Here is a 13294-nt window from a genome sequence, read left to right as displayed (position 1 = left end):
GGCACACAGGAGCAGCCTCACGCACACGCACACGCACACGCACATGCAGGGCGCCGGCACACAGGAGGAGCCTCATGCACACGCCGGGCGCCGGCACACAGGGGGAGCCTCACGCACACGCACACGCAGGGCACCGGCACACAGGAGGAGCCTCACGCACACGCACACGCACGCGCACACGCACACGCACACGCGGCAATTTCTCTGCCCGCCAAGACAGCCCCACGAGCAGACGCTATTACCTCCATTTACAGATGCAATCCCGTCTCTGCAGGCTGGCCCGGGGTCTCCTCTGGTCCGAGGCCCCTGAGCCTCCCTCTGTCCCAGCCTTGACCTTCCCCTGTGGTCAGTCCCTTGTCTCCTGTCTCCCAAGCAAAGCCTGCTGGGTTGGGTCCCTAACCAGAGTCTCCACAGGGAGACGATCTCTTGAAGGGAGAACACCCGGCTAATGAAGGGGCAGGACGGCCCGGGCGGCCGCGGCGGGGCGGGCAGCGCTGTGCGAGCCGGCAACTTCCCGCCAGGTCGGGCCTGAGGCTGGGGGCCCATCTTCGAGGGCCTCTCTGGGGTGTGCAGAAGTGTGGGCGCTGGCCCGTCACGGCCAGTGGGGGAGCCGCGGAGGCCGCAGTGGTGGGGGGCCCCTCTGTGAGCTGGGAGGGGGCCAACAGGGGTGCCAGTGGTTAATCAACCAGACGCTCCTTGGGAGCCGAGCCGGGCACCCTCCCAGGGAGTAAATCCACGCCGGCCACAGGGCCCACGGCCACACGGGCTGAGCGGGCGGGGACAGGGGTCACGGGCCGTGTGCTCCAGGAAGGGGCAGGTGGACCGTCCAGCACTGACGTGGGACAGCGCTGGCTGCTTCTCAGCCCACAGCTCATCCTCGGGCCCGTGACTTAGCGATCTTGTCCCAGTTCAAGGTCAGCTGCTCCAAAACGCCCCAGAAAACGGCCGGAGCCCCATGTGGCCCGTCCCCACCCCTGCCCCCCGGCTGGCCCCGTAGACCAGCATCGTCCCGCTGGGGAGGAAGTGTGCCCACTGGGCCACCGGCTCTGGGGTCCTCAGTGCCCGGGAGGGCGGGCAGCCCATTGCAGACCGTGCTGGGATGACAGGGGAAGGGCTGGCCTGGGTGACTCCTGCAGGGGCTCGGTCAGCGGTGGGGGGGGCGCTGTCCCTTCCTCTGCCTGTCCCTGTCCTCCTGGGCCGGGGACCCAGCCGAGCCCCACCTTCGAGAAGTTTCCGCCCAGTCCACCGGGGAGAAGGAGGGAAGAGCTAGGGAGGCAGAGACTGGTGCTCGCAGTGAGGGGCCCGGACCCAAGCGGGGAAGCGTGCGGGGCCCCGTGATGACTTCCTGGGGTGCCCCAACGCGTTCCCACCAACGAGGGCCACCCACAACCGAAGGCTGGAAGCCAGAAGTGGAAACTTTGGTGTTGGCGGGTAGGGCTCTGCCCACAGGCTCTAGGGCGGGTCCCCCTGCCTCCTCCAGCAGGCAGTCCTGGGTTGTGGTGCCCCGTGTGTGGCACTCTCCCTGTGTGCCCGTCGGGACCCCTCCCTTCCCCTCCTACAAGGTCGATGGATTAGCCCCTCCTGGCCCCCCCACGGCAGCATGACCTCATCCCAGCAGGTCACATCTGCAAAGACCCTATTTCCAAAGAAAGTGACACCCACAGGCTCTGGGCAGACATGCATTTTCGGGAACCTTGGTCTCCCCAGGACGGGCGTCATCAGGGAAAGGCACAGGGCCCTGCTCTGTGGCACCAAGTGCAGCGGCCACACGTAGAGCGGAGGGAGCCGGTGGGAATGCAGAGTGTCAGGCCCTGGCCCGACAAGCCCCCGAGGCTGGAGTGCCTGGGAAGGAGCCCTCCAGAGCGGGACCCGCTTTCCCCGGCGTCGGGGCGGGAGCGGTCTGGCCTCGTGCACCTGTTTCATTCCCAGACTCAGAGCCCAACAGGGATGCGCGAAGCCGATTCCCCCCTCGCGGTGCCTAGTGCAGCGTTTGCCCCGGAGCCGGGCTGAGCTCCCCGTGTGGCCTCAGGGCCTAGAGCTGCAGCCTCTGAGCCCAGCCTGCCCCGCGTGCTTCTGAGTCCCTCCAGGTTTATAATGATGATGACAATGGAAGAGGGGGAGGGGGAGGGGGAGGAGCAGAGAAGGGGGAGGGTAGTAGGAAGGTGAAGGAGGGGGAAGGGGAAGAAGGAGGAGGAGGGCGAAGGAGGGGGGAAGGAGGGGTGGAGAAGGAGGGGGAGGGGGAGGGCTCCAGAGGCAGCGAGGGGCAGAGGTCCAGAGCCAGCCCTTGACTGGGTTCGAGCCCTCACGCCCCAGGCGATCCTGGCAGGTGACCGGCGTCCCCAGGAAGACAGGAGGAGAGGACAGTAGGAGACGAGGAGGCACGTGTGAGGGTGGGAGTGAGGAGGCTGGGGAGGGGTGGGAGGCCAGCCTTGCACGCCCCTCGGAGCGGCATGGCCCCCGGGGGTCAGCGGGATCTGCGGCGGGCACTCACGTCATGACCAGCGTCTCGTCCCCCGGCTCGCCCAGCAGCCCGTCCACGAACACAGAGGTGCTGGTGAAGTTGTGCGTGCTCCAGGTGAGGCCCTCGTCGACGCTGAACCTGCAGGGGGTGGGATGTCACCACGGGGGGGGGGGGCGGGGGCGGGGTCCGGGCCCAGCTGCCCTCTGCGTGCGTCCCGCCAGAGCCCGGGGCCAGTGCTGCCCAGTGGGGGCTGGGGGGCTGGGAGAAGGGGCCAGCCGTGTCTGCTGCACCCGCACCCTTGCCCAGGGGGCACGGCAGCCGCCTGCCAGCACCAAGCAGCGTCCGCATATCTGTGGTAACACCACAGCTGGGGGTCTGGGCGAGCTGGAAGCTGCTTTTCAGCCCCTGGATTGCAGTCATCTGGGCCCTGGAACAGCCAGCTCAGCGCCACCCAATGCGGGCGCCCAGCCCAGGCGTTGCCAGGCCAGGGACAGGGGCTCACTGCCTGCCAGTTCATCATATCGCGCTGCCACCAGCTTGCAGTGCAGAAAACTTTTTCAGACTAAAGTGATACTGGCTTCCTGGCAGCTCCCCCAGCTCTGCCTTCAGACTCCAGAACAAACAGCTGCCCTCCCTTCCCCACAACCACCCTTTACGTGTCCGAGGCCGAGCCAAGCCTGTTCCCGCCTGGGCACACGATGCTGGCCTCCTTGCCTGGCCCTGCCTCCTCCACTTGACTAACTCTCGTTGATGCTTGGAAGTCACCTCCTCTGGGAAGCCCTCCTTGCTCCCCCAGGCTGGGGTGGGGGCCTCCTCCGGGCCCCGCAGCCCCCGGGGTTCCTCTGCTCCCCCCTCCCGGCCACACTGGACTGTCATTCCCTGTTTCTCTGTGTCCCCCTGCCCAGGCGGGAGCAGCTCCTGCTGGAGGGCCCTCCCCCACCCTGCAGTCGCCCCCGCCCGCTGCGGGCCCCCCCACCCCGGCGTTACTTGAGGATCTTCAAGGGGATGGAGGTGTCCTTGATGGCCGCGATCACGCCGCCGTGGTCCAGGTAGAGGACGTGGTGCTCCTCCTCGAACACCTGCGGACGGGCGCACGTCACCTCCAGGGGCAGTGTCAGCGCGCCGGCCGGGGCCCCCTGTCCCCCGGGCCCCGTGTCCCCCACACCGCCCGACTCCGTGCGCGGGGGACGAGCGAACGCGAATGGCACTGACGCACAGGCTTTTCTGTGGGAAGTTCACGCTCCGGCCACGTGAGGGCAGAAGGATATCCTGGAGGCCAGCAAGGCGCTCGGGGTAATTAACCCCCGATTTGACATTAGACTCAGTTCAGGGGCGCCTGGGGGGCTCAGTCGGGTAAGCGTCTGGCTTCAGCTCAGGTCATGATCTCACAGTCCGTGGATTCCAGCCCTGCATCGGGCTCTGTGCTGACAGCTCAGAGCCTGGAGCTGCTTCGGATTCGGTGTCTCCCTCTCTCTCTGCCCCTCCCCCACTCATTCTCTCTCTCTCTCTCTCTCTCTCTCTCTCTCTCTCTCTCTCTCTCTCTCTCTCTCTCTCAAAAATAAATAAACATTAAAAAATATTTTTAAAAGACTCTGCTCAAGTGCTGCCTCCTCCAGGAAGCCCTCCCGGAGGCCAGGCTGGGTGGGGAGTGCCTCTGGGCCCACAGCCTCAGCACCGACTACACTATTTGTCATTGTCTCCTCCAGCCAGGGAGCTCCTCCCAGGCGGGACCTGTCTCTGAGTCCTCCTTGTGGTCCGGCAGGGCTCAGCTCAGAGCTGGGGGCGCCTGTGCTCAGGGAGGGTGTGTGGGGGAGGAGAAAGGAGTGAATGCGTAAGGCGGTGAATGAATGAGTCACCGCTAGGTCTTCAGGTGACGAAACATGAGGCTGAGCGGCCGGACAAGATTCACACGGGAGGAGGCACCTGTGACCACAGCCCATTTTGCAGATGAGGAAGCTGAGGCCTGGGGTGGGGCGGCGCATGCCAGGGCCTCCCACGGGCAGGCGGCAGGGCCAGGTGTGGCTCCTGAGTCAGGCCAGGGTGCGGGGGGCCTGCACCGGGCCTTCTGGGAGCCCAGACATCTGAAGGGCGAGCGAGGGGGTGGACCCCACCCAGAGGGGGTTGCTGGCACCCTCCATCCCGTGATGCTCACCCGGTACCTCTCCCAGGAGGTGGCCCCATCCCGGGTCCCCCTCTCTGTGGCCGGGGCACAGGGAAGCTCAGGAGGAGATGGGGAAGAGCGGGGACCCCCCCACAAGCCCCCCCCAGCCCATCCCCCGGACCAGCCTGCCCAGCGTCTCAATGAGACCTTGGCGTGGGGACTGGCACGCCTTCGTGCCGCGTGGGGGCCAGACGCCCCTCCTGGGCCGGGAGGACAGGAACCGCCCAGCCGGTGGCCACATGACCCACTCAGCACCCGGTGAGGCCGGCCCCCCTTCCCGCGGCTGCTCCTGCCCGGCAGATCACCTGGAAAGCCCCTGACTCCGGGGGGAACGTTCTAGGACAATGGGCGAGCAGGAACAGGGAATGGTCAGAAGAACCTTGGGTGGCGCCTTCTCCCTGCTGCTCCATCTTGAGTCTCTCCATAACTGCGGGGCTAGGTTTTCCCGGATCCCACAGGACCCGGCGGGGAGGATGCAGCGGGGAGAGACATGGAGAAGGGGCCCCATGTCTTAGGAATTTAAAGTTTAGCAGATCTGGGTGAGTGCCTCGGGCTGAGCCCTCAGCCCTGACATCACCTCATCCCAGGTCCCAGCCCCACCAGAACCTTCCAGTAGCTCCCCACGGCCTTCCGAATCCGTCCAAACCCCTTCATGGCCTCCAGGCCTCTGCAGGAGATGCCCTGTGCAAACCATGGGTCTTGCAGAGGCCTCTGCCCGCGTGGGCACCCTCATTCCTGCTCCGGTGGGCCCTACCCCGTTCTCTGTGGGGTGACGAGGCCGCGGTGCGGCAGGGCGTGGCCAGGGAAGCCATCACAGGCGGGTCCTCGGAGCCAGGATTGGGGGCACCCGGCCATCCGCTGGCGCATGTGACCCAGCCGGCGGCTCCTCCCCGGAGGACGTTCTCCACGCCCCCATCCCCAACATGGGGCACCTCCCCGCCATCACCGGGGACCCCTGGCCAGCCATTCCTAGCAGCCTGTGACTCTGGCAGAGGGGGTGCAGGCTCGTGGAACACGCGGCTGGTTTCCTGTGCCGTGATCAGCCCCCGGGCAGCAGGGCCCGGGGGGCAGCCAGTCTCTGGTCCCCTCTTCCCTGCCTCCCCGCACCCCAGACTCGGGGCACTGGGAGAGTGTTCTGGTTGGTTTTTGTTTTTGATCATCCTAGGGAACTCGTGTTTATAAAAGGTTAGTCCAGTCGGCAGCACAAACATGTCACTTGTAATTCGTATTCTGAGACTTCTTCTCCCTGACACATGCCATCACACCCTCTGTCACCTGCCCGCGAGAGCAGGGCCTTCTGTGACCTCACGGCCGGTCCTCTGCCACCTCCCCCACACGGTGAACTCCAAACCCGGAGGGTCTCTCCCCGGCAGCAGAGCACTGTGCAGGCACGTGGGCCCCACCCTCCTACCCCCGGGTCCCACGGAGGCCCGTCTCCCCCGCCCCCCGCCCCCCCACCGCACTGGAACACCCCCCGGACACCCCCTCCAGTTCCAGGTTCCCACGTGCCGAGTCACCACTGCGGGTGTCTCACAGTTTCTAGAAATCAGAGCAGCTTGTCTGTTTCACCCTAATACGGAGCATGTTTCTTTAATAAATGGATGGAAGGTGACCTTTAAGAGAGTTGAGGCATCTTTCACTAGTTTTAGTGAAATAGAAATATTGTAACAAAATAAGTCTCTTTCGCCCTTTTCAAAGCTCCCCGTGTCTTGCATAATCTGAAAAATGTCAGGGCCTTACACAGAGGCTGTAGGTAAGCCGGGCACCTTCCGGAGCGCCACCGGGGTTCAGGCATGGAGACCCTGCCCTGGACCAGAGCTTCGGGCTCCGTCCGGAAGGGCAGGTGCATGCAGACGTTGAGTGCATTTTCCTACGTGTTTAATGCAGGGACTGTTGCTGGACCTCCCTTGGCCTTTTGTGCGGGAATCAAACGGCCAGTGGCGAGGCAGACAGGCGTCTCCTGGGCTCCCGAGCCCCATGACTGCACCACCCCCCCCCGGGGGACCCTGGGGCCAGCAGCCGACCCGCCCTCCCCGTCTCAGCCCTGCAGGTGGACAATGGCTGCTCACTGTGGGTGCTGCACGGGGCACAGGGGGGCCACCGTTTCCTGCAGAACTGCTTCCTCGAACCAGCACCCCAGGATGCCTCCCAGCCCCCTGCAGCCCAGACTCAGCGAGGCTCCGCCAGCCTGCCCCTCCCCCACGTGTTCCTTCGCTCCCGCAACCCTGCCGTCCACCCGACAGCCGCCCCCACCCCCCGCCGGGGACCGTGGGGTCACCCCCCCATTCCTGGTCTCTGGGCTCCCAGAAGAGCTCAGCCCGGCCCTGAGACCCCGTGTGGCTTCCTGCCAGGACAGCCCCTCCTGCCCTGGCCGGGGCACGTATTCCCACGGCTCAGACCCCGACGGTCACCGTCAGGCTGTGGGCAGGTGCGTGTCAGGTCTGGTAGCCCCTGTGCGGTGGACACAACACCTGCTAAATGGAGCTCTGTGTCCAGCCGGTCAGGTTGGCTGGAGGGGAAAGACGTGTCTCAGAACTCCCTCGGGAGCGGGGAGGGGGCAGGGGTCAGTGGGGAGCCTCCGTGAACCAGGGTGACGCGGGCACCAGGCCTCTGCCTCCTTACCTGCCGCCAGGTGTGCCCGCAGTCCGACGTGATGTACATTTCCTCTTTATACTCCACCAGCTGCGAGCCCAGGTTACCTGGTGCAGAGCAGGGGCAAGTTTGCCCTGAGGTCAGCCAGCCTCACCAAGGTCTGTGCCCGGGGTCTGCGTCTCCCACGCCCAAAGCCACCCCCGCGTGGGTCCCCCTCGGCAATCTCCCTACACTGAGCGGCCTGTGGAACCACTGCGCTCGGGCCCTGGGGCCCTGTCTGTGCGGTACAGGGTTAGCTTTGCCCAAAGCTGGCCAGCCTCGCAGCTCCGGCAGGGCCCGGGGGCAGGCGGAGCCCAGGCGCTGGAGGGGTCCGGGGCATGAGTGTGCAAGGATAGGTGTGGGCTGCTGATCAGGGACTGGTGATGGATGGATGGACGGATGAATGAATCCATTGATTGATCAATGATGGACAGATGGATGATGATGGATGGACGGATGGATGGATGGACGGACGGATGCACTGGTGCTAACAGGACATGCTCCCGGTGGGCCAGTGTGGGGTCAGGGTGGCCCCTGACCGGCTTTAAGCTGGGGCAAGGACACAGCTGGGTTTGCATTTGGAGACAGCCCCCGGAGGCTGGTCGCAGGAGGGCCGGAAGTCCAGGCAGCGTGGGGCAGAACAGATGAGATGCAGGGTAGGCACAGAGTAGGTGCTCATTAAATATCTGGATGGTGTGAGGGGGCCACCAAACCAACTGGACAGCAGGAGGTCCTCCTTGGCCGTGGCTCACTTGAGACCGATACCAGGCTGGCTGACGGGTCACTGTCCTCACCACTCTGTAGGCTCAGATTTAATCTTGGGGTGGTGCCAGAGGGGGAGGATGCCCGCTCAGTGTCCACGCCAACTCCAGCTTACAGATGAGGAAACTGAGCCCAGATGGGCTCCTGCGGAGGGACCAGTGTCCACCTCATAGAGCCAGGTGCCAGGAGGGTCCTGGTGACCTCTGGGCTGAGCCCAGCCTGCCCTAAACTGTCCCCCGGGGAAGGGCCAGAATGACCAGGTTTTCCAACAAGCTGGATTTGGCAGGGACCGCGGTGAGAGCCCCCAGGATGACGGGGCCTGAGAGGACACTGAAGGCTTCTAGACCCCTGCCTGGAGCCAAAGGCCCTGCCCTGGGAGCTCATACATCACTTTCCATCTGCAGCATGACTTACACGACACTCTCAGCACTGTCTTATCCAGAGTCAAGTGCAGATGCCAGTGGAAAATTCCAAAGGGAATGGATTGTCCTCAAACAGACGCATGAAAGAAAGTCCCAACCAGAGTGGTGAGGGGGTGTGTGCTTGCCATCCTTCCGGAGGTCCAACCAAGCACCACTGCATGCATGCACCCACCCGTCCACCTGTCACCCATCCGTCCACCTGTCATCCATCCATCCGTCCGCCATCCGTCTGCCATCTGTCCACCATCCATTCATCTGTCCATCATCCATCCATTTTTCATTGATCAATCAACTGATCCATCCACCTATCCATCCATCATTCATCCATCTGCCCATCTTTCCATCATCGATCAATTAATTGATCCATCCATCCATCCATCCATCTGTCCATCCATCCATAATTGATCGATAAGTCGATTGATCCATCCATCATCTGTCCATCTGCCCATCATCCATCCATCCATTCATCCATCATCCATCCATCCATCCATCCATCATCTGTCCATTATCCATCCATCCATTCATCCATCTATCCATTCATCCATCGATCCATCCATCACCCCCTCCATCCCCACACTTCTCTTCTTCAGGTCCACTCACTCATCCATCCCGGCACTGAGTCACCAGCACTGCTGGGCACCTGCTGTCGGTCAAGCCCTGTGCAGAGCTGAGGGCGGTCTGAGATGGATGAACCACGGCCCCTGCTCCCAGAGCACTCTCAGCCCAGCAGGGGAAGAGCGTGCGATGCAGCCGCAGGCAGAGCCCAGGGCATTGTGGGTGCAGACGGGGATGGCAGGTGGAAGCGGGAAGGAAGGCCATCGGGAGGAGGCTCCCGCAGGGAGTGGCCTCCAAGCTGGGCCCAGAGAGACAGAGGTGCTCCGGCCGAGGAAGAAGGAGAGGCCGAGCAGGTGGAGAGAACACCCGGACGGCGGTTGGGGTGGAGGGCGCATGACGAGGGAGGGGCAGTTGCCGAACTGGGGTCCCCACCCCCCCGCCTGGCTGAGAAGTGGCCGCTGAATGAATGAAACAAGTGAGTGAATGAATGAATGATGAACGGAATGACGGGGGAGGGGAAGGCAGGGCGCCCTTGATCTCCGCTGCGTCCGGACCCCGAATGCGGCGGCGTCAGCACCGCTCAGCGGGTGGATCCCGGTCTGTAATTTCAGCCGTGCAGACAGATGGCTGTCTTTCAAGGGACGCGCTCTGTCTTCCTTGCTCCATCTACCAGAGCTGTTGGGCTGCTGGCCCCTAACAGGCACCGGGGACAAATGAGGGCCCTTCACTGAATGTGTCCCCAGGCTGTCAGCGCAGAAAGGCCTGCAGAAACCTGGAGGTGGGGCCTCATTTGACAGACAGGGACACTGAGGTCCAGAGAGAGGCAGGGAGGTCGGAGGGGGGAGGCTGCTTGGGCACTCCCTCTTTGGGTGTGGCCGGTAGACGTCCCGGTGATAAACCTCACATCCTCACTGCTTTCCTGGGCTGCCAGGAAGCTCACTCTGGGTGTCTGAGGCCTTTGAACCAAAGACACATTTAAAATTGTGCCTTTTCTATTTTGGTCAAGAATTTGGGGATTCAGCCAATCAGGACAGTGCCTTTGAGGGGCTGGGAGGCAGGAGTGCCTGGGGGCTTTCCGTCCCTAAGGAGCCTGGCTCGGCTTCCTCCGTGACACCCCGGCATGGTGGGCCAGGTCACCCCCAGCCCGAGCTGCCTGGGGGCGGGGGCCTCTCGGGCCGGTGCAGTGATGCGCTCGGCGCCTGGACGGAAGAAAGCCTGCCCAGGACAACTGCTAACAGGAAGACCATTCTCTCGCTTTCTCTTCCTTCCCGTCAGCGGTACCCAGGGCTCCTCCCCCCAGGGGGGGCAGGCAGGGCTGTCCCAGCGCTGGGTGCCGGAGGGCCCGTAACCCTGCACATTACAAGGGAAATATGATGCCAGCCGCTACCTGGCAAATACACTTTCCAAACACATGCTTTGCATTTTGAGAGAACTCAGATAAACCTCATTTCAGGTCGTGTCCCCGCAGCACACTCGAGCACACGGCCGAAGGAGGATCTGGCTTACGGGTGTAGACAGGCACCTGCCCAACTGACGCTTTGAGTTTTTTCCTCATGTGAGTTGCATGTGTCTCTCTCCCTGCATCAACCAGAACCTTCTTCAGGGATCAATACACATCAGCCACGACACAAATCATCCTCCCGTCCATCCGTCCACGCGTCCGTCCATCCGCCTGTTGACCCACTCACCACTCCGTGGTCTGTCTTCTCTGGCCGTCTAACTGTCCACTCTTCCCTCCACCCGCCTGTCCGTTCGCCCATCCTCCACTGCTCACCCGCCCCATCCTGTCGTTGGCCGTCCATCCGTCCGTCACCCGTCCATCCGTCCATCTTCCCACACAGCAGCACGCAGCTCGTACCCACTGTGGGCCATGTGTTCACCCCTCAGGCTGGGCCAAGACACGCCCCCCCCGCCCCCGGCAGACACACCAAGGACCCAGGCCCATGGCCTCCAGTTCTGCCCTTGAGAAGCAAGCGGCCCTCAGGCAGCGGCGGCACCTCCTACCTGCGCCCATGATGAGGCCCGGGGCGGTGTCTTTCGTGTGCACGGTGCCCGACACGTAGGGGTTGTCCGCCCATCGCAGATGCAGGTGGAGGTGGCAGTCCGGCTGCAAGGGGGGGAAGGGAGCCAAGGTCAGCACTGGGGTGGGAGGAGTGCCCCCAGGAGGGTAGGACGGAGGCTTTCCGGGTGGGAAGGCAGGGCCACGGGCACCTCGGAGGAGGAATGGAGGGCGGGAAGGAGGCTCTGAGGCTGAGCGCAGGGTGGTGGCCAGCAGGCCTGGGTTGACCCGGCACATGGATGAGCCGGCTGGACTCCCCTAGGGGAGGGTCCTCCCAGCACGAGAGAGCACTCCCGACATGCAGTGGGCATTCCCATGCAATGCCAGGTCACAGAATGTGACCCCTGGAGCCTGCACAGCCCACTGCCACATCCATCTGTTTGTCCATCCATCCATCCATCCACCATCCATCCATCCATCTTTCCATCCATCTATATCCACCATCCATCTATCCATCTGTCTATCCATCCATCCACCACCCAGCCCACCCCAATCCATCCATCCATCCATCCATCCATCTATCCACCCACATACATACATCCATCTGTCCATCCACCATCCATCTATCCATCCGTCCATCCATCCATCCATCCACCATCCATCCATCCGCCATCCGTCTATCCATCCATTCACCCATCCATTCAGAACCACGGTAGCCCAGGCACCAGGGGACAGCTGTAAGATAGCCCCTCAGCCTATCCCTTCTGTGAAGAGCCCACTGGCGAGCATCAGTGGGCACCCTGAGGGTGGCCCTGGGGGGTGCCCTGGCTGGAGGGTAAACCCGTTGTAATAATATTTTTTTGCAACTTCCATCAGCTGACGGCACCAAGCTCAGCATGCGGTGTGGGTCACTGATGCTCTCGACATCACACTTCCATCCCCATTTCACCAGTGGGGAAACTGAGGCAGAGAGCATTCAAGCAAGCCCCCCAAGGGCAGTGGTGGAGCTGGGGCCACGAGCCAGGCTGCGTGGATTCTGGGCCTGCGGCATCTCCTGGGCGGGGGAAGGACACACTTCTTGGCCGGGAGCCTCCTGGAGGAGGAGCAAGAGCAGACCCCCGCCCCCCCGTCTCCCCCTGGCTGCCTGCACCCCAGCTCGCCCCTGGTGGGGACGGGGCTCCAGGGAGAACAGACGCGCTGAGGAGGATGTGATCTGTGGACTGTGGCCTCCCCGAGTCTCCCCAGGCCTCAGAGGCTCAAGGCTGCACTCCTGCCCGAAGCCCCCTGGCACCCCACGACAGAACAGAGAGCCTCGGACAAGGTCCCAGGTCTCCGCGCAGCACCCTCCGGGGTCCAGAGCCAGGCACCAGGGGCCGCCCCCCAGAGGGCTCTGACACCTGTTCCTCTGTCATCCCTCCCGAAGTCTGAGACGTGATAGGGTCTGGGGTCCGGCTGGCCAAGCCCACCTTGATAACATAGGAGACGGAGCAGGGTCGCCAGGGCCCCCACCGCGCTCCAGACCTCAAGCGGGCTCTTGGGTTAACGACTCTGGGGCCAAGCTTCCTGGGCCCCCTGTTTGGCCAGGCCACAGGCCTGGGATATGCAGGACCGTAGGAGGGGCTGGGTCTTGAGTCCTTGTGGCCCCTGAAAGCCTTGGGACTCTGGAAAAAGTGCTCAGCGTCTGAGTCTCCGTCTCTACCTCACAGGATAACTGGATTAGCTCAGCACAGGTTTCGGAGAGAAAGTTGGGGTCCAGACCTCCCCCTGGACAAGGTTTTGCTTAACTGTTTACTTCTAAGGAAAGCCATAATCTCTCCCTGCTTCTTTACTTCCTGGAACAATTGCCAGTTTAGAAATACCGTCGAGCTGAGCACTCAGAGACCCAGAATCTAACTTGGGCGACAACTCTAATTTTACAGGCGCCTCTGGGCTTGGGTCTCCTCCCTGCGATGCAGCGGGGAGGGGGGAGAAGCAGGTCCCTGTGGACCCCGCTGCTGGCCTCCATGACCCCTCCCCCCGACCTCTATCTGACGATGCTCCTTTCTGTACTTGCATGTTTCAGGGCACTGTCTTCGGCCCGAGGTCCGAGCACATTCTAGATCATGCTGAGTTAAAAGTGAGACGGTCTAGTAGATTGGGCATCGCCCAGGGTCAGGCGGCCCCAGGTGGCTGCCCAGGGCCCGGTGCCGTTGGGACCAGGTTGGCTCGTCTGTGCTGGGCCCTCAAAGCTGTGTGAGCTGGGCTGCAGGGGGTGTGATCGTTGGTGGGAGAAGCCCAGGCCAGGGAGAGACAGGAGGGAGGCA

General features: G+C 63.2%; 1 protein-coding gene across 1 annotated transcript in view; it reads right to left on the bottom strand.

The window, feature by feature from the left end:
- The window catches only part of SORCS2 (sortilin related VPS10 domain containing receptor 2), a 367218-nt gene that overhangs the window by 24875 nt on the left and 329049 nt on the right, over nt 1–13294 (bottom strand). Inside the window, 4 exon segments of the mRNA XM_029952530.1 lie at nt 2492–2599; nt 3449–3540; nt 7245–7321; nt 10997–11099. Of these exon segments, the coding sequence (XP_029808390.1) occupies nt 2492–2599; nt 3449–3540; nt 7245–7321; nt 10997–11099 (380 nt within the window).

The sequence above is a fragment of the Suricata suricatta genome, chromosome 1 (genome assembly GCF_006229205.1).
Source record: "Suricata suricatta isolate VVHF042 chromosome 1, meerkat_22Aug2017_6uvM2_HiC, whole genome shotgun sequence".
Lineage (NCBI taxonomy): Eukaryota > Metazoa > Chordata > Mammalia > Carnivora > Herpestidae > Suricata > Suricata suricatta.
The sequence above is the reverse complement of the archived record's forward strand: the minus strand, read 5'-3'. Positions and strand labels throughout refer to the sequence as shown.